General features: G+C 38.5%; 3 protein-coding genes across 4 annotated transcripts in view; 1 reads left to right on the top strand and 2 right to left on the bottom strand.

Moving 5' to 3' along the window:
* Nucleotides 1-6,999, top strand: part of tspan2b (tetraspanin 2b) — a 43,844-nt gene extending 36,845 nt beyond the window's left edge. Inside the window, 1 exon segment of the mRNA XM_048177637.1 lies at nucleotides 4,591-6,999. Coding sequence (XP_048033594.1) covers nucleotides 4,591-4,656 — 66 coding nt within the window. The 3' untranslated portion in view covers nucleotides 4,657-6,999.
* A 1,577-nt stretch (nucleotides 7,000-8,576) lies between these two features.
* slc25a55b (solute carrier family 25 member 55b) lies at nucleotides 8,577-13,393 on the bottom strand. The gene is made up of 9 exons (XM_048177636.1): nucleotides 13,234-13,393; nucleotides 12,818-12,943; nucleotides 12,429-12,484; nucleotides 11,940-12,030; nucleotides 11,722-11,840; nucleotides 11,306-11,492; nucleotides 10,002-10,156; nucleotides 9,839-9,914; nucleotides 8,577-9,727 (listed from the first exon to the last, which is right to left on the bottom strand). The coding sequence occupies exons 1-9, from the start codon at nucleotides 13,251-13,253 to the stop codon at nucleotides 9,568-9,570; spliced, it is 990 nt and encodes a 329-aa protein (XP_048033593.1). The 5' UTR covers nucleotides 13,254-13,393; the 3' UTR covers nucleotides 8,577-9,567.
* Nucleotides 13,394-18,145: 4,752 nt separating this feature from the next.
* Nucleotides 18,146-20,082, bottom strand: LOC125260140 (thyrotropin subunit beta). 2 transcript variants are annotated; one of them, XM_048178341.1, is made up of 3 exons: nucleotides 19,675-20,082; nucleotides 19,349-19,529; nucleotides 18,146-18,496 (listed from the first exon to the last, which is right to left on the bottom strand). In XM_048178341.1, the coding sequence occupies exons 2-3, from the start codon at nucleotides 19,511-19,513 to the stop codon at nucleotides 18,257-18,259; spliced, it is 405 nt and encodes a 134-aa protein (XP_048034298.1). In that variant the 5' UTR covers nucleotides 19,514-19,529; nucleotides 19,675-20,082; the 3' UTR covers nucleotides 18,146-18,256. The 2 variants fall into 2 exon arrangements, with proteins under 2 accessions (XP_048034298.1, XP_048034297.1); XM_048178340.1 differs by having other exon boundaries at nucleotides 19,349-20,081.
* Between the last annotated feature and the right edge of the window lie 1,000 nt (nucleotides 20,083-21,082).

Raw genomic sequence — 21,082 nt, 5'->3', positions numbered from 1 at the left:
TCAGCTCCATCGGTTCTCCGTCTGTGCCCTGGGATCCATCGGCTCCGCATCAGTTGGACGTCCGCCGAGTTGTTGTCAGCCTCTACACCACCTTGGCTCCCCCCTCCCCAACTTCGCCATGGGCTGTTGTCACTGTGCTCTGGGTCTGTGCCATCGGCTTTCCGTCATCATCGCCGCAAGGGTCTCGGCGTCGTCCGGATGTTACCATTCCTCTGTTTCTGCCCACTATCACCATGCCTTCACCATCTCCTTTCACCATCCCTGCAACATCTCCATGCCCTCCTCCTAAGCCTTCTCCTCTCCATGCCACAAGGTCACGCCTTCCGGGAGGGGGCGTTCTTTCACACACATGGGCAACATTAGTCCCTCATATTTATTGTAGTCATGGAGTTTCCCGATGTGAGCTCCGCTAGAATTTGTAGCGGTTAAGGCCTGGGTATACTACATTTTCCACGTTCTGCTCCATCTCACACACAGTTGAGCGTGCAAGCCTTTCAAAGTATACTCATACTTTGAAATGAAAAAACGCGTTCGGCGCATGCACACTATCTAGAGGACTTTTCAAGTCACTCGCACATGCGCTGTTGTACGCGCACCGTCCGTGCAGTCACAAAAATTTGTCTGCACATGGACAGGGTGTGCAGATGTCCACAGACCCTCTTGATTTGGAAAATTATGTGACACGGACAGTGCACGAACAGTCGCAGAATGCAGATGGCTGAATTACTGTATACTTTGGGCTTGAGTATACTGAGGCCTCCACAGACAGCGCGTGTCCTGAGTGAAGTCCACATGAATGGTTTGTTCAGGCCACAAGCAAGAAAAGCTCACTGTTCAGAGAGTCAAAGCTAGTCCACGGTTTAGTAAACACTGGCAACCTCTTTAAGTTGTTGTTGACTGTTCCGATGAACATTGCATCATATGAAAGAAATTTTTTTCTTGCTTGTGTCAACTGAAAACAAACATGAAAAACACCATGAGACAGGAGACACTCTCGGACATTGCAGTAGGCAACTGAACATTGAACGGTCCATGCATGTGGATTTGGATAAAACAGTTAATCACTTTGATACCGTGCCTGGTGGACGCCGTTTAGCCCTTCACAGTGGCATAACGGCCCGGCAGGGCAAATTAAATTATTATTATTATTATTATTATTTTGAGTTTATTTTGTCATTAAAGACATTTCATCCTGTGTACCCTTATCTTCATCTTCTTCATCTTTGTGACAGAAACACAACAGTTCAACAAATAAGATGTTATGTTTTATTATTGTTTTAATTTTGCCAACAAAAATATTACTTAGAAAGCCACAGCAGAACTTTTGTGCATCTCCAAGAAACACACAGCAGTGTTTAGTATCTGATTGAATCCACGTTTCAAGTGATTGATTCAATGATTCAGTGAACTAATGATTCAATGGCCCATTCATAAAGAGAGCCATTTACTTAATTCTGAATGAATCAGCCGTTTGAACGAATTTATAATTGAATGACTCAATGACTTACTCAGACATTTACTACCACCTACTGGCAGTTTTATTTTCTTATTTAGAGTATCACTTCATTAAAAAAAAAAATAATAATAATAATATTAATAATTTCACATTTTGGGGATAGTTTGCCCAAAAATGAAAATTCTGTTTATTTACATTTACTCATCCTCTTGTTTCAAACCTGTATGACTTTCTTTTTGCAGAGCGTAAAATAAGATAATTATGAAGAATGTTGGTAACCAAACTCTTTTGGTCTGTAAATATATCTAAATACTAATTCAGATGCAGCTTATAAAAAAAAAAAAAAAAAAAAAACATTGCTGTTGTTGTTACGGCTGCTGGTTGCAAGAGACGAGACGGATACGGACATCCACAATCAACAGGCATTTAATGATAGAAGGAGCATAACAACACATACGATATAACATTTAGAACGGACAAGGAGTGAAGGGAGTGAGTCCAATATATAGGGAGTGATGATGATAGAGTCCAGGTGCAGGTGATGAATGATGATGAGGAGCTGACGAGGGAAGTGAGTGCAGGTGAAGAAACATGAGGATCATGGGAAATGGAGTTCCGGGGACAAGGGATCCGTGACAGTACCTCCCGGGGAGGGGGGGGGGCGCCCTGGAGACCTCATGCCGGTGCAGGGAGAGGCATGGGTAGGAGTGGAGGTCTCCAGGGCGGGTCCATGAGCCATGGCGGGTCAGGTGCAGTGGGCTGCCATGGCGGGTCAGGTGTAGTGGGCAGCCATGGCGGGTCAGGTGCAGCGGGCAGCCATGGCGGGTCAGGTGCAGCGGGCAGCCATGGAGGGTCAGGTGCCTTTAGCGAAGCCCTAAAGCCGTCGAGCCCAGGCGGCGCTGAAGGACCGGCGGGAGATGGCGGAACCAGCGGCTCCGCCGACCGAAGCGAAGGCAGGGCTCCAGAAGGCCGCAGTAGACACACAACAAAGGGAACACAAGAGGGAGTGAGGAGGCCAACAGAGACTGAGGGACGGAGGGACGGAGCGAAGGCGGAGGAGTGCAGTCCCGAGGTGAGGGCAGGCTGACGAGGGACCAATGTGTGACCGGAGGCAGGGTGGAGACTGGTGAGACTGGTGGACTGATGGGCCATGGTGGAGATGAGGGAGGTAGGAGCCAGGGTGACGGTAATCGACCAGAGGGCCGAGGTGGAGATCTGGGTGAGGAGGCTTGAGGCGGAGGTGCAGTGCAGACACAAATGGGAGGAAGGTGGGAGAGGGAGGCAGGGAGGGAAAACAGTCTTTGGGCTGGAGAATTCCATAACAAAGTTTGTAATAGGAGCTGGCTCGTGAGAGGCTGGAGCGGCTGGCTCGGCGGCGGAGACCGGAGATGCAGGCTCGGCGGCGGAGACCGGAGATGAGGACTCGTTGAGGGCTGGAGCGATGGGCTCTGTGACAAAGTCTATCAACCAGCCAGCATCCTCTGGCGGCCCGTGAAAGGCTGGAGCGGCTGGCTCGGCGGCGGAGACCGAAGCGGCTGGCTCGGCGGCGGAGACCGAAGCGGCTGGCTCGGCGGCGGAGACCGGAGATGCAGGCTCGGCGGCGGAGACCGGAGATGCAGGCTCGGCGGCGGAGACCGGAGATGCAGGCTCGGCGGCGGAGACCGGAGATGCAGGCTCGGCGGCGGAGACCGGAGATGAGGACTCGTTGGCCGCTATTGGAGCTGAGGGCTCGTTGAGGGCTGGAGCGATGGGCTCTGTGACAAAGTCTATCAACCAGCCAGCATCCTCTGGCGGCCCGTGAAAGGCTGGAGCGGATTGCTCGGCGGCGGCGGCTCGAGCGGATTGCTCGGCGGCGGAGACCGGAGATGCAGGCTCGGCGGCGGAGACCGGAGATGAGGACTCGTTGGCCGCTATTGGAGCTGAGGGCTCGTTGAGGGCTGGAGCGATGGGCTCTGTGACAAAGTCTATCAACCAGCCAGCATCCTCTGGCGGCCCGTGAAAGGCTGGAGCGGGTTGCTCGGCGGCGGCGGCTGGAGCGGATTGCTCGGCGGCGGCGGCTGGAGCAGGTTTCTTCCTCTTCCTGGACCCAGTGGAGGAGTGAGGGTCCGGTGTGACACAGGAAGGAAGTTCACTGGAGGGGTATGAGGAGGAAGACGGAGCTTGGCAGACTGGCCAGGCTGCCCGTGTTTTTGGAAGGACTGGACGAGAGGAACACTTAACATCCTGAACCTCTTGGACAAAGAATTTGGAGCAATTTAAATACAAAACTAAATTTATAGCATCAGCTAAGGAAACGTAATCGTTAGGTTCATAAAAGCGGATGGTGTCCTCGTCCAGTCCATCCAAAAACAGGGTGATCAAATGAGCATCTGACCAATCTGTCAAATAAGCGAGCTCTACGAACTCCTCCACATACCTCTCCAGTGAACGACCAACCTGGAAAAGTCCAATGAGCCGTTCCGCCGCAGAGAGAGGTGGTGAAGGAGTGGTAGCCCCGATATGAGCCGTTGTGGGTACAGGGACCAGGAAGATACCCATTTTGTGATGTGGAGGTCCAACGGTTTTGGTCCGTTCTTCTGTTACGGGTGCTGGTTGCAAGAGACGAGACGGATACGGACATCCACAATCAACAGGCATTTAATGATAGAAGGAGCATAACACAACCAACACATACGATATAACATTTAGAACGGACAAGGAGTGAAGGGAGTGAGTCCAATATATAGGGAGTGATGATGATAGAGTCCAGGTGCAGGTGATGAGTGATGATGAGGAGCTGACGAGGGAAGTGAGTGCAGGTGAAGAAACACGAGGATCATGGGAAATGGAGTTCCGGGGACAAGGGATCCATGACAGTTGTAGCCTAAACATGTAATACATTCTATGTTGAATCAAATTAAATATTTCTTTCTTGAAGCTATTTTTTGTAATGTCTGTTTGATGCTTTTCTCATTTAGCACAATAATGACTTTATCTTTTGGGGTTAATTTCTCAGCCAAATTTGTGTGATTCATTTAGAATAATGTGCACCTACTGTATACAGTAATATTAGGGCTAATTATTAAGAAAGCAAACAGTGTCAATTTAAATTTCATGTCATCTTTGTATATGTGTAACATCTTCTCTTTTTACAGATTATTGGCATGATCTTCAGTATGGTCCTATGCTGTGCAATCCGGAACAGCAGGGAGATGATCTAACACAGTCTTCCTCGCCCTGAAATGACCTTTCTCCTTTGACACTTAACCTTCACTGGACTTGCATATACAACAATAACATTCCAACCAAGTTCAAGGTGTTCTTCTGCCACCCTGTAATCTCAGGAGCTGAAAACAAACTCCATGTTCATAACTGTGTACACCTCCCGAAGCTTATTCCAGCCTGGTTGTTTTAACTGTTTCAGATTGCTGGGTTGTCATTATTTAATGCCTACTGGTTAGGTGCTGAGCTGGATTTTCCAAATGCGACAAAAACAAGATGCCTTTCCATTATTTCTTTAAATTGTGTTAATATAATTTAGATATTGACTTCAGTTTTAGTGCACACTGATTTGTGTTTTTATGCTATTCTTGGCTGTTGCTGTGTGGCTTCACATGTCAGATAAAAATATTGTGTAATGTGATGCCAGGGGTTCTGTGGCAATCCCACGGCCGGGTGGGAACGGCGATAAGACCCACAGATGCCTTTCACTTTATGTTAGTACACAAAGAAAGTAGTCTTCTTTGTCATCAAGAGATTGCAAACGCAAATTTATGAAGGATCCACACAGAACTCTAAACTCACATGATGTAGATCTTTAGAGGTATCCTTGTATTATTGAAGACCATATCGTTCAGTAAGCCTTCTTAAGTCTTGCTTCGGAATTTCTCCATGTTCTTTCAACTTCAGCAAAAACACACTAACACACATTTCCTACTCTGCTTTCTTGCTTTTGAACTCATGCTAACACTGTCGAGATGATTGGGTTTCTGTTATGCAACAGCTGCAGCCCCCACTGATGACGGTACAGCATGGTGTTCTCTGGCTCGATGGAGCCAAATCTACTCATTTATGTGGATCTTATGTTGTGGAGTTGCCTGGTTATTTTGTGCATGTAGCTATAAGTAAAGACTCAAGGCTGATACTATCTTGTGCCTTCTACCGTCTGTCTGTGGTTGCATCCAAACATCTGTTCTGTGAAAACGAAGCGGATCAGACATGAAAAGCATTTGAATCATTTGTTTGATTCATTCACCATCTGTAGTCTAAGCAGTGTCCTTAATTGTGACATGCTACATCTAAAACTATTTTAAACATTTTTTTTTCACCATGCATTTATATAAAATGCATGAATAAATCAGACATGTATTCGGTGATCTCATATTAATATGAGATTGACAATGTAGATTCCTTTCTACAATATCACACATTCATTATATAATTAGTCAGTTTTTTTTTTGTTTTTTGTTTTTGTGATTTTGCCAGTTATCAAATAGGACCGTGAAGTTGAGACAGGAAGTAATGAGAGAGGGAAACAGGATCAGGAAAGGACCTCGAGCCAAGGCACGAACTCAGGTCACTCAAGGTACATCTGCACCATATGTCGTATTTTGAGGTTTTAATTAGATTTTGTTTCCTGGATTTCCAATAACGTCTCACACTTTTGAACCCATACATTTTTACCCTAAAATTTAGATGTTGAACAATATATATATTGTCAACTACCCTTCAACTTTAAATGATCAAATTCAAAATTTTGGAATGAACACTGAAGTATCTACAAATTGTAACGAACCGCAATTTCCACTTAACTGAACTTAAACAGACTTACATTTCTGTGTACATATCTGTGAGAGTTTCATAGGTTCTTATTGTAGTTGTAGCAATCATGAAGATCTGTGTTGTGTGGTTGATGTGTATAGAAGGCAGCTTTAGCCAGTGTACAGTAACTTTTGCTTCATGATTTTGTAGCATTTGAATATTAAGGTGCCTTTTTTTAATTTATCTGAAAAGACAACTTAATATTAACACTTTTTTCATGAAAAGATTGGAAAAGGGACAAAATCTCTCTTTTTTGTTATTTATAATGGGACAGCCATTGGTTGGTCAGATATATTTCTGCTGGTGCATCACTGCTGAAGTTCCTCAAGTTGAAGTGGCATTAGAGTAGCGATTAGGATACGTCGTAGTCGATGCTAACAGAGAGTAACACATGAAACAAGTGTTCCGTTCACATTCAATGTTGATGTAGATCTGTTATCCAACACATTTGTGGTTGTTCAGACTGTAAAACAACTAGTATGGAGCGTGTAGCTTCAAGTAGAGGCTCTGTTGTAAACTATTTTTGGTGTGTCATTCATACAATTTGTGTAAACGATGTAGAGAATTTTTTTTTGTTTTTATTTTTTTTTGTACTGTAAACACAACACTGAAATTTTTTTGATGTTAGTGTTCATAATTTGTGTGTTTAATTTATTTTCTGGAGTTCAAAAAATCAATTCAAAATAGCATTCGGGTTTCTCAGGAACATTGCAGCACGAGAACAAATAAACTTGTTTGAAGTTTCTGAGTCTTGTTTTTTTTTTTTTCAGATTTTCATATCACCAGCGACATGTTGCCGATAAGACATACAATCTTATCAGAACCATCTGTTAAATTCAGATTTTTATGGGTGCATGGGCCCTGCTTTCCCAAGTAAACTGAGTAGGATGTACCACAGGACCTTAGTAGCCTACTGATTGCAATCGAAGGCACTGGATGTGTGTGATATATTAGTAGCACAATCTTGAATCCATGTTGTATCACATGATATCATGGGCTTGAGTCTTATATAGTGTGTGTGTGTGTGTGTGTGTGTGTGTGTGTGTGTGTGTGTGTGTGTGTGTGTGTGTGTGTGTGTGTACACCCCTGCAGTGTGAATTTGGCACTGGCTTGCAGTCATAAGGTGAAAAGTAATGCTTCAATATATATAATAGTTTTACACATTATTTAGTCCCACCAAGTAGTTTGCCAATGTCTCATTGAATTGTAATTTCTGACAAAATATTGGCATAAAAAAATACAAATGCTTTGGATATGAAACTGTTTATGTACAAAATATAAAATATAGAAATATATAAACAGAAAAATTAACATTTTAAAATGATTTAAAAGTGCCTAAACTTACTAGGGAAAGCTCAGAAATGTATAATTTTTTTAATGATTTTGTGTTACTATTTATATTTCTTGCCACATGAGCTCCGGAGTCAAACACAAATGCTGGTTAATTATTAAGATTAACTTAGATTTATTTTAAATAATAAAAAATAAAAAAATTGTGCCTTTAAATACAGAAGTTAGAAAATAAAACCAAATTTATAGTAAATTACACTGCTAACTACAGTTGATCACGTACACACAGTCAAGACTTTGTCTTGTCTTTCTGACATGAACTGCACGTCAGCTGCAAGTGAATACTATGCAGTAAGCTCTTGGACAGAATCACACAGGCTAAAGTTTCAGCTGCAGTGCACAGTGTGCACTTTTCACCAACATAGATGTGTTCTTAGTTAACACTCGCCAAGCACTTTAGATGTTTGTATATTTGTGATTTTTCTTTACACTACTGCGACACGTGCTATTTGAATCTTTAACTTGTCATTTTCACTGAAGAACACATATCTAATGCATAGGCTACTGTGCAAAACCTTTATTCCGTTTTGGGCTAAAAATAAATAAGTGTTATATTTCAATACTGCTAAGATTTAAGGATACAGTTTTTTAAAGGCTTGATTACTACTATTTCACTACTAATTAATTGCATGGTTTTTTTTTTCTTGTTGTTTTTACAAATTATCACCTGTTCTGAGTTAGTTTTGTTAGATTTAGTTTTTTAGTGTCTTTCACCATCTCTTAACACCATCTTATAAAGCAGATCAATCATTTTGAAAAATATTGATAAAAAAATATAGTTGGAAGTATTTCAAAATTGAAATTTCAAATACTTCACTACATCTTAAAAATGGTTGGTTGATGTATTGTGTTATTGTGTTCAACAGTTTCTAAATTAATTACCAGTGTTAGTAGCAAATAGATTAGCCAAACATGCCAAACAATTTTGTGGCATTTCACATTTAAAAACAGCTGAAAATAATCAAGAAACTTTTTGTATAAAAATGTATTTGCACATACTAACTGCAAAATCAGGAACATTGTGAAATTAACATTGAGTTTAGTTTGTCATGGTCCTAATGTCAATCCACTGTTCAGTTCCATATTTCTTCTATTTGGTACATTTCAATATGTGAATCCCACTCCAATCACCGATTTCTGAACATTTGAACTACTTAGAAAGGTTCAGGACGTGTACAGACATGTTTAAAGCTCTAAGTATGACAATTTAATAAGGTTAGGTTGAACAGAATATCTTTTAATTCTGTTAATGTAAAACCTTTTCCTCACTTCAGCAGGAATCAAACATCCTGTCTCTGTGTGTCTCTTTAGAGTCATGTATATTGTATAACAATGTCTTCATAGATATGTCTCCATACTAATGTCCACATTAATCAGCAGCGCCTGCATAATATTGTGCATATACAAACATCACAAGACAGGTAGGAAGGAACTGATAAAGAAGGACATGTGTATAGAAAAAACAGACATTACAAGATTGTCTGGCTCATTGAGTGCATGAATCATGACTGTATGCTTTCAAATCAACCCTCACTGAGGATAAATCTGACTGTCTCTGACCATACATTTCCAAAAGAAAAAGAAACCTAATCATGTTCAATGATATAGCTTCTTCAGTAAGCCATTTGAATATGCTAAAGGTAGCATGTAAAGACACTATCAGTCTTCTCCAAAAAACATTTGTTTCAACACACACTCATGGAAAGACATAATAATTTGCACAAGATGGCGAAATCGTGGGATGTCCTATAACTTGGATCATATATAACCTTCCAGGTTACAGTCATGGTGAAGTAGGTTTTGGTTGTATGTTTTTGTATGACCCAGATTTGAACAATTTTACCATCTCATATAAATTATCACAAATTCGACCAGGTTGGTTTGTTCTCAAATATTTAGTCGCATCGTAGCTGCGTTGGTCTTTAAAGTTTAATTCAGGTGGTTTCATAGTGTGAAGATGTTTAGACAGAGTAAAGGTTGAATGGGGTTTGTCCTAAGAGGAACTCTCCAACACCGATAAAGTAAACTACTTGAGCAATTCCAAAGAGTGGAGCAATGACTAGCGCCCTGCAGCCGGCACCCTTCAGAAAAGCAGTTGGCCCTTCTTTACGCATTATCTTTCTGTAGGAAGAAAGAGCAGCATTATCATTAATACAACAGGAAGAGGAACCAAAAGTGGTTACTATTTCTCTTTCCCAGAATGTCCGTTATCCAAGTTACTGGATACTATACCTGATGCAGTCTAACACGCCATTATAGGTGTCTTCATTGGCACTTTTATTGAGTGACTGCAGCCGGGTTTTCACCACTGGATAGAGATGGAACAGCCTTATTCTTTGCACATACACTAACATCTATTCAAATACATGTTGTTCAGCCAATCTTGAACACTCACCATCACAAGGACTGACTGCCACAGCCGCTGTACATCCAGCCACACAGCCCGAAATAAAAGACCAGTAAAAAGGCACGTCGTCTTCCTCAGATGTCTTGCCCAGCTGGTTGATGTGGGCAAACAGTGGAAAGTAAATCACAGAGAAGGGGATATCCCTGTAAGAAGAAGACCCAAGGTCTGTTTTAGAGAGATAACTTGTTGGACGTTCGTGGATCAGCGTCTTTTGTCCGACATACCTACCAAACAATTACAGCCCTAACCCCAACCAACCCCTAAAATTTGAGTGCAATGACAGGCTACTAAGAAAGTTGTTGAAGGCTCTAAGGCTATGTTCAGACTGCAGGCAAATCAGATCTTTTCAGGCAGACTGTCTGCACTATTAATTGCTAGTGATCAAATAAGATTTGTGTGTCCAGACATAACCTACATGGGTTGCTTTGGTAACGACGTAGGCGTACCCATATTTGTGATAAGGCTTTCAAAATGGATGTGCATCATCTCGCTCTCCAAATTAGTGCCCTGTCGAGTCGCAGTGCAGAACTCCTCTTTGGACATATCCATTTAAAAACCTTTTAAATACTTCTGACATTTTCATGTTTTGACGTTATTGTTGTGTGTCGTGTTAAGAGTGATGCAAAAGACAATTTGAAACCAATTTGAGCAGCCAGAGCGCCTAGACTGAGATGCATCTGTAAAAATCTGATTGGAATCGCATTTCAAACCACCTCCATACATGGTTTGAATCAGATGTGAAAAAATCTGATTTCATGTGTGTGTTTTTGTTTTTGTTTTTTGCTGTCCAGACTTCCAAAAACCCATCTGGATAAAATCTGGATATGCAAAAAATCTTTTTGCTGACAGTCTGAATGTGTCCTCACTCTGCCATAACCTGACTCTATAATACAGTTGTTTGATGGCAATGTTCTAGGATAAACAAGTATGTTGCTCCAGGGGCAAGTCCAACTTAACCATGGGTGTCCAATCCTGATTTTGGAGGGCCACCTTTCAGCAGAGTTTAGCTCCAGCCCTAATTAAACACACCTCAACTGGCTAATCAAGGACTTCAGGATCACTAGAAACTTCCAGGTAGATGTGTTGGAGCTAAACTTGGTAGGAAAGGGGCCCTCTAGGAGTAGGATTGGACACCCCAACTTTACACCAATATTTGATTGTGATATTTAGGCTAGTGTTACCTCTTATTTAGGCCTGTGGTATTAGATTTGTTCATATTCTGTTTGCCCCAACCACAGTTTAAGCAATAGGATGCATTGCCTCATCATTTACATTACAGGATGTAGTCTTACCTCATGAGGGTTGCACCTAGTCCTTTGTAAAGTCCCTGGATGCCCTTTGTGCGAAGCAGTTCCTGGGTAATCTGAATGGCTGACACTTTCCTGGTTGAAGACACAGGACCCACACTGTACGAGCAGTTCAGGACTGGACTGGCCGTTCCAAGTTTCACAGTGTGGAGCATGTGCCTCTGCTGAGCCACTGGATGTGAAAAATGGTACAGCCTGTCAAATATCTTTCTTCCCAAAGAAAACCTTACAAGTCTACTAATTCATACAAAGTGTGTTGGGGAAACAAGAAAAGCGTGTTGGTTACAAGAAAGACATATCCTCAGATGTGATGATTGTTTACATCATAAACGTTAAGGGCATTGAAAACTGTAGATTCATCATGATAGAAGGTGAACTTGGGTCAGTAATTTATGACTCACCAAGTCGTCCTGCATCCTGAAGTTGGATCTTGAGCATTTCCATGGGGGTTGTTACAATAACCTGACACATCCCTGCCCCGCAACCAGCCAGCATTTCCTGAAACACGCTCAGCTTGAGTCTGAAACACAGGTGTGTATCATTCACCCTCTTTTCATGTACTATTCTTGACTATTCTTGAGCACAGCACAATTTTTTGATAGAAGCAGAGGGAACATACTCTCCCCTACTGAGTCGCTGACGGAAGAAATCATTGGCGGCCAGTTTGATGGCCTTTTCAGGAGTCACCAGTGTCAGGTTGACTGCTGCACCTGTAGGAAGAAAACTTATCAGTCCATCTATGACAAATATTTACCACTACAAAGAATACTTTAATTTTGTTGTTTTCAAGTTTTGTGGGGGAAATTCTTGCTTTGGATCCTCTTATAAAATATTTTGTTTGCGAATGTAGAACTTTGCAAACTATATCAAATATCTAAAAGTAAGTCACAGTTAAAGGTATATAAACACAGCTTCCCAGACCAACACCCATTTCAGTCCAATCATTTTGGATCAGTGCCTCACTCCAGTTCATGTAAATGGTATAAAGTGCTGACATGCAAATTATATTGCTTTATGAAGATGTCCTTAGGGGCTTTAGATTTTAGGAAAAGATGAAGGTCGAGTGATTTTTTTCTTTTAAAAATTGTATCAATTTAAAACTACTTACCTCTGTACATTCCAAAGTATCCCTCAGATCGAACAGTCTTTATCAGACAGTCCATCCTAAGCACAATAATAAGAATATGTTATTGTTGTCTACTGAGCTATATCAGCATTCTAAATCAATACAATGAAGCCTGAATAAGCCACACCTTTTTCACTCATACATAGTGTTCTGAGAAAGGAAAAACTAGTTTTCGGGCCTCCATAACAGGTAATTATCTCACTTTCTCCCAGGAACTCTCTTTCAAAGAAACTGCTTTCTTTGTTTAGGCTTTAGTAAACTTGCAATAAGTGTTCGGTGTCAAGTTTTGAAAGTGGATTAGAATAGACAAAACAAAGATCCTAAATTAATTAAAATAAACTAAATATTACAAATGTGGAATGCAAACATACATATTTTTGTAGACCCGTTGGCTTCCTCTTTGGTTCTGGAGTCTTGTCTTGGCAAGATCTATGGGAAACACACAGGTAACACCCACCAGTCCAGCAACTCCACCATTGATGAGCTTGGCAGGGAGGCTTGTGAGGAATAGAAAAGAGCAAATAAATGAATCAGTACCCACCAACAATATAGTCATTGTATTCCTAACCCTTTCAGTTGGTCCTAACCCATTCTTCCATTTCACATTTGTACAAAATCAAGGCACTGCTTCGAAGGTAAAGATAAATGACAAAAGAGGCAATGACAGGTTGACACTTGTATATAAGAGTTCAAATCAACAGGTTCAGACTAATTACATTAACACTGCAGCACCAAAAGTCTTTTTACTGAATACAGTACACAACATACAGTGGTTCTGTTTCCATACCTGATTGGTTGTTGAGACATGGTGAGAGGTTTGTGATCTGAGGACTGAGGTAGACAGAGGAGCAGTCACTGTGCAAAGCAGCAGAGAGGGGTTATATACAGCAACCCCTCCCAGGAGCTTCAGGCAACACTGGTGTTCACTCCCTCACTGTGTGTCTCCACTAGGACTGACTGCACGGCCAATCAGAGAAGCAGGATCTTCTTACAGTAAGCATGCAAACAGACACTTATACTACTGCACACACACTTGCATACATATTTAAGGATTTTAGGTGAGTACATTAGAGTGCATTCGGAGGTTTTAGAGTAAATCTGCAATGGGGGGGGGGGGCGTAATGGTTTAAAAAAAAAATAAGAATGTTTGGGATTTCATCCAAAACATGCTCTAACATGTCTATACCTGAATGACTCCAAATTGTTTTTTTTTTGTTTGTTTTTTTTTGGAATATTTCCTTCACTATCAGAAAACTTTCATAGTACAAATTCTTTGTTTTTAATTTTATTGGTAACACTTTATTTTACAGTGCCATAGTTACACGTTACTACATGTACTTACTAGTAATAACAGTAAATTATGCAGAATTACAAGTAACTTACCCTAAACCAAACCACAATCATGTCTCTATAGTAAGTACATGTAGTTATTTAATAGTACTCAGTATTTATACTATTAAACTATTAAACAATTTATAAGAAGTGCTAGTTACATGAAGAATAATCGTATTGATACAATATTTTATATACTTCAACTTTTATTGTGCTGAAATGTAAAAATGTTAATATATGGCAGGATTTATTTTTGTATTTTCACTTCAATTTATGTAAAATTGATTAACATCAAATTCATTTTTAATAGTTCAGATTGTGATTTTTTTTTCTTTTCTTGAATTTCACATTTAATTCAATGTGCAGTTTCTGTCATAACACAGAAGGAGACAACACAGATAAGTAGTGAATCATTCGTATTTATTTGCAGAAACCGGAATCAATAGCAGGACTGAGTTAATGGTGAGTATAACTGCAGTCAGAATGTTTGAGGATGACTTAGATGGATGATAACAGAGATCTTGTGTTGCAGAACAAATCTTTGATGAGCTGGTAGATGGAGACAGATGACTGAAGACTGGTGACAGAAGAAACAGGACGATGGCGGTAGCAGGTAAGTAAATCAGGTAGGTGTTCAGGTAAGTGTCCATTAGTATAAACAAGACCAGACCACTGTGGTGAGGATGGTGACTGCTGATATAGGGAGTGCTGATGAGTGATAAGGAGGGTGGCGGATTGCAGGTGCAGGTGATTGAGGAGAGCGTGCAGGTGGTGAGCAGGAGGGATTCTGGGAAGTGTAGTGTTGAGGGTGACTGAGCTGGTGACTGTGACAGTTTCTGAGTGAAATTTGTTTATACATCGTTTTTTTCCAGTGTTGTTGCCTCATCTTAAAGCATTGAAAGATACCCTTGTGAAAAATAAGTGTGCTTAATTGTATTGACTGTGTACTTTTAGTACTTCTTAAAAGTCTTAAAAGTATACTTTTTTAAAAAGTGTACTTGCAGACAATATAGTATATTTAAAAATAAAGGCCCACTTAAGTGTACTTAAAGAGAGTACACTTTCATGACTATATTTCCTAACACACTTAAGTACACTTTTTAAAAAATGTACTTTGTAATAATGTTTAATTAGTCTCACTTTAGTTTAGGGTATAGGTAGTTAAGTACAACTTTTGCCTCAATAAACTCCTAATTAGTGCTTGTTAATAGTTAGTAAGGTTGTTAAATGTTAGGTATTAGGGTAGGATTAAGGGATGTAGAATATGGTCATGCAGAATAAGGCATTAATATGTACTTTATAAGTACTAACAAACAGCCAATAACCGAGTAATATGCATGATAATAAGTAACTAGTTAATAGTAAGAATTGGACCCTTATTGTCTAATTAAGTTTTACTGAAACATAGTAAAGTGTCAGTGAAGACGATTTGATAGAGGGAAATCCTGGTATTTGTGGAAAATGTGAAGGATCTTCTCCCAGCTTTCTACTTCGATTTTGCCCTGATGATTGAGGTAATTCATCACTTAGGTGACACAGTTGGTGTTCAAAAGTTTACGTACACCTTGCAGAATCTGCAAAATGTTGATAATTTTAACAAAATAAGAGAGAACATTAAAATTGCCAGTTCTTTTTTTTTTTTTTTTAATAAAATCTGAATAATAAAAAAAAAAAATGTAAAAGGTGTCCCAGTTCAGAAGTTTACATACATTTGATTCTTAATATTGTGTGTCATTACCTGGATACTTGTTTTGTGATAAGTCCTTTGTTCATCCTGAGCAGTTTAACTGTCCTCTGTTCTTCAGATAAATCCTCCAGATCCTTCACAGTCTTTGCTTTTCCAGCATCTTCTGCATACTTTTCACAGTGACTGTATGATTTTGAGATGCATCTTTTCACACTGGGTTAAACTGATGGACTCTTACACCACTATTATAAAGTTTACACCTCCGCACTCCTGATGCATTGCATTGCCACCCTGAGCAGTGAATGCTTTCACTTTTGTTTAATAGCTGTAAATGAGTCCACAAAATAAAAAATCATCCGGGTACCGACACACAGTATTAAGAACCAAGTGTAGGCACATTTTTGAATGGATTTTGAATTTTTTTAATTCAGCTATAATTTTGTCTTGTGGAGTATATGCAAACATCGGTTATGTGAAATTGCTTAATCAGGGCAGTGCTAAATAAAAAACAACATGCAATTTTTTACGATCCCTCTTATTGCTAAAATTGTTAACGTTTTTCAGATGTATATAAACTTGGACCGCAACTGCATATCTATTGCTTTTCATTCATTTTAGTCAATTCTAATAATGGACTGGATTTCTCTGTTTTATAACAATTGTCTTCAATGACAAGCAATTCTGGTTTTCTTTTTTTTTGCTCCTTTGGAGTTCTTCAGTTTGACATGGTAAACATGCACTTATCTCATGTTTGTAAGAAGAGTTTGTGCTAAAATGTTTTGTTTGTTGAACTCCCTTTTGGTCCTGTTTAATGTTTGTGCTGGTAAAGTTTTGAGAGCTAATAAATCACAAAGTTTGGTAACACTTTTACAATAATTTGGAAACATTGGTTAATGTATTAAAAATTCACTTATAAGTTCAACTAATTGCACTTAATATAAATTTAAACTATAATACATTTGCATTTGTTTTTGAAAACATTACATTTAATTATGTTATATTATTTGCGTAATAAGTACACTTTATAAAAGTATGCTAAAGTGCACTTCTTTTTCACAATGGTAACATTTTTGTTTCAGTTAAGTTGTTAAAGGAACGGTAAATATAAAATACTTGAACCAGCAAAAGGTAACTTTATAAATGGTGCATAAATAGAATATAATTATAATAGTATATATAAATATAAATAGTACTGATCTCAGTAGAAGGTTACTGACTAGTTGACCATTGAAAGACTGTAGATTGAAATCTGTAAAGGTTCTTTCCAAGAATCAAATATCATTGTGTCCTTTATCAACCAATTTCAAGACCCTTAACCTCACTTAACCTAATTATAGCTGCACCTGTAATAAACATTCCTTGAGTCGCTGTAGGTGAAAGCGTCAACAAAATAATGAATGTAAATTATATATCATTGCCCTCCACGGTACAATATCTTTTAATGTACAGTGGAGATACACATTTGTTTTGTGCTTGTGCCATTTTTAGGTTTGGCTAAAATGTGAAATGTCTAATTGTGGGTAAAATGAGACAATATATACAATACAATTTTACAATACAATACAATTTAAACTTGTTTTTTTTACTTTCATAAATGTTGACTGAAGTATCATATTAACTTTAACCAAATTATAATATTAGTTTAATTGTATTATATATTTTGTTGACCGCTATTCAAAAAACGACAATAGAAAGTTTTGCTTGCATGGTCCTCTGGTTATCAGTTGCTTTTTTCGCTTCACATTCAGGTGAGGATTTTTCAATGAATTCACCAAAGAATTTTTAATGTGGCAAAAAAAGAAAGAGGATGTTTACCAACTCTAGATGAATATAAATATAAATAAATATGTGCAAAAATGACAACAACAAAAAAGGGATAGTATAATCAGTTAATGAATATAATTTTATTTTTGTTGTCACTGGAAAAACTCTCAACTGAAAATAAACTTCAATTGATATGTTTCATACTATGTTATGACCATACATTTAATTTGATTTTTTTTTTATATCATCTTTTCTATTTTATAGTTATAGCCTATTGAATGAATGTTGACTGTCAAAAGTGATACGGATAGTTATATTAAAAACAAAAATCACACAAATCAAAAATTTGCTTGCAATTTTCAACCAAATTTTATCATTTGTTTATTTTTCAGTTTTCGCAACCCTTATTTATATTCGTTGATTTCATTGTTAGCAATCCGTAACAGTTTTAAAATACATTTTTGCAGATTTTTTTCTGACACACATGTAAACATAATGTAGTTGATAAGCTGTGCAATTAATAAGTTAATATATTCCACGAGCCCTTCTGATATAACGTAAAAAGTAATCAAGCAATTTTTAAATTGTTCTCATGGATCAATGTTTTATCACTATTGTGGAGAATTTTAATAATTTTTGTTAAATATGTATTTTGCTGCTCTGATGGTGTTTTTCTATGCCAAGTAAAAAGGAAGCCTTTGGTTGTTAAAAAAAAAAGAAAAAAAAAAAAAGTAGTGAATGATATTATGATTTACAGTAAATGAGACTTGAGAGGTTAATGCAGAAATGTATAGTGAAAAAGATACAGGCAGAAGAACCAGAACAAAGACTTTCTGTCACCTGCAATATTCATTTATTCATCTAGACACTATATAAAATTTATATATATAGCATTGTTTTAAAACCAACCGTTTTGTTTATACCTGAATTCAAAAACACTTTCTAACAGAATACTCAGAACATTAGAAAATAAAGGTTATCAGAAAAAAATCTTATAGTGAGGAGGGAAGGTCCTCGTTCTTTATTCTCAGACTGCATGCAGGTGATCGGAGCATTTGCTGGGAATGTGACTTGGCTTGTAGACACACTCGTTCTTGACAGTGTTGCATTTCATGCAGCGGCACCGGTGTGCCACCGGGTAAAAGAATAGTGGGTCAATGTGGACGGGACAGCCAGGCATCCTGGCAGAAAGATAGACCACAGAACGATGCATGCATCCTCTCTGAATCAGGAAACGCTTGCCCACAAATCCTCTCACATTCGTGTCCTGTCACATACACAATAAAGAATACGCATGACAGTATTAGGTAATACTTTATTTAAAATCTTTTTAGCATGTATATTACTAGGATATTGGCTGTTTATTAGCACATATTAATGTCTTATTCTGCATGACCATATTCTACATCCCATAATCCTACCCAAAACCTAAACTTAACAACCTTACTAACTATTAATAAGCAGTAATTTGAGGCAAAAGTCGTAGTTAATAGTTAGTAATCTAAAGTGTGACCCATTATTATTACCTTGATTCACATGTTATTTGTAGTCTGCTGAGAGTTTGATTCCGGCCCATATATTTTATATGGTATGCTTTTATATTTCTCAGGGTCAAAATGAAATTGGGGAGGCCTGGTTTGATTCACAAGCAACATTTAAAAATATAACAGACTAATGAGAGACAATTGTTCTTATTATTGGCATTTCACATAATGTAGGCCATATGCCCTGTGTGTTATGACAGCAAAACAAGTCATTTATGAATAATATTCTCTTATTTCTTGTTTCACTTACTCTGTTTTATCTCTCTTACACAGAAACACACACACAGCATACACAAAAAGCATATACTAGACAGAACTATGCTCTTATAATATATTCTTTGAATAAGATAATAGTTGTTCATGAGTCAATACTTTTAATATATTCAATATTAAATTCAATATAATAATGATTTCTTAATATTTTGAGACTTCACTTAAGAGCTCTTCATTGTCATAAATGCCTCACACAAAATGAAACAGAAAACATCATTCGTCATGAAACCTCTGGGATTGATTTGGTCGGTTTTCTTTCTTTTATCTCCATGAATTTGCGTGGTAAACTTTAAGGCTCTTACCTGCGTGAAGCACATTCCGCTGCACATGGTGGTGTTGATGGCCATGCAGTGACCGCACTCGTGTCTCTCCACGAACAGCGTGTAGTTCTTCAGAGAGCAGGCCAGGAGAACATCTCCTCCCATCAGGAAAAGCAGAGTGCAAAAAAACAACATCCTCATCTTCATCCAGCACCTGTCCAAACTCCAGAACCAGCACAAAATGTTACTCTGGCTAATGTTCTGATCAATGCTGTTGAGAATCCTTCATATAATAAGGGTAAAAAAAAAGTCCTCCTTTCACCCAAATTTTGATTAAATCAGAGTTCCTCGCTTGCTTTTAGACTCACACTAATCCCAAATGTTGCGTGTGCCTCTTATCTGGCTGTGCAGGGAGGGAGGGTCTTCAGGTTGATCCTCCACAAATCAACGTGACACCAGCGAGGATGGCCACGCACGGCCCCGCTCCAACATCTCCTGATGTAACAACAAGTGTTCGGTGGAATTGCTAATTAGAAAAACATCTTGCATTTTGTTTCAGGTGACCCCATTCATGTACCAACATGACTTGACTGCATTTATGAATAATTGTATCTTAACAATTTGATACTGGAAATAATTTCAGCAAATTTCACATAAATACCAGTTTATAATCTCCCTTTATATGTTATGGTAATTTGTGAATATGGTAATTTAATGTGAATATCAAGATCTATAATAGATGGTAATTTCTAAGCTATGAATGACTGATATCTGATATAAACACATTCATGAAAATATCCCCATACATACATATATATACATATATGTAATATATATGTATGTATGGGGATATTTTCATGAATGTGTTTATATCAGATATCAGTCATTCATAGCTTAGAAATTATATATATATATATATATATATATATATATATATATATAAAACCATCTCTCCCCTGTTCTATGGTAATAATTATTTTAATTAAATCTTTGTCATGCAGCAAATGTTTAGGAACTCTATATAGAATAAATTATATTTTTATAAAGGCCTAATGAAATGATAACACTAAAGAATATGAATAAGATATGAATAACACGAATAACAGAAAATATATGAATCTTTCTTAATTTTTTTTTTTTTTTTTTTTTTTCACTGTATAATCAAAATATTTTGTCAGTTAACTTAAAAATGTGCGTCATGTGGTGGTAACATGTAAGGGATAATATGTGCATTAAAACAATTCTAATGCACGTGGAGGCAAAGAACCGCCCGACATGAAGCGGAATTAGACACAGAGATAAAGTAGTGCGTAAGATTACATTTATAATAAAATGAATTATAGCATTTATTTTAATTCATTATCGAGAGAGAGAGAGAGAGAGAGAGAGAGATGCGTGTCTGAATCTGTGTTGTGTCTGTTCAGCTCTCTCTATTAACAACGAAGCTGTGAGTTCAATTACTTCAAAACCAGCAATGTTACCCCTGTCATTGCTGAGAAATATAATGTAGTGATTCAGTAGCGAACTATTTTATTAATAAAAGTCGCGCGGCAGCGTTGATACGTTCCTGTGCTCCTGAATGTTTCTGTGCGCACGTGACCTACGCGTCTCTCAAGGGCTTTTCACACTGTGCTTAACCCTGAGTCATCGTCGTTCTAAACATCGCTTTTAACCCGGGGTAAAGGAACATTTCACACTTGTAATTTTAGCACCGCTTTTTAACCGGGGTTAGCACTGCTTTTGTACGCCAAACTTGTACAGTGTGAAACGATGCTG

Source organism: Megalobrama amblycephala, linkage group LG24 (genome assembly GCF_018812025.1).
Source record: "Megalobrama amblycephala isolate DHTTF-2021 linkage group LG24, ASM1881202v1, whole genome shotgun sequence".
In the NCBI taxonomy this organism is placed as follows: domain Eukaryota; kingdom Metazoa; phylum Chordata; class Actinopteri; order Cypriniformes; family Xenocyprididae; genus Megalobrama; species Megalobrama amblycephala.
Note: the sequence above shows the minus strand (reverse complement) of the source record. Positions and strands in the feature narration are given on the sequence as shown.

What these genes read in the sequence shown, in the direction of transcription:
- slc25a55b (XM_048177636.1), bottom strand. Translation starts at nt 13,253, where the DNA reads ATGTCTCAACAACCAATCAG. An exon ending in ATGTCTCAACAACCAATCAG is followed by an intron (nt 12,944 to 13,233) that starts GTATGGAAACAG and finishes ATTCCTCACAAG; the next exon opens with CCTCCCTGCCAAGCTCATCA. An exon ending in CAGCGACTCAGTAGGGGAGA is followed by an intron (nt 11,841 to 11,939) that starts GTATGTTCCCTC and finishes CCTGTGTTTCAG; the next exon opens with ACTCAAGCTGAGCGTGTTTC.
- LOC125260140 (XM_048178341.1), bottom strand. Translation starts at nt 19,513, where the DNA reads ATGAAGATGAGGATGTTGTTTTTTTGCACTCTGCTTTTCCTGATGGGA. An exon ending in GCGGAATGTGCTTCACGCAG is followed by an intron (nt 18,497 to 19,348) that starts GTAAGAGCCTTA and finishes TGTATGTGACAG; the next exon opens with GACACGAATGTGAGAGGATT.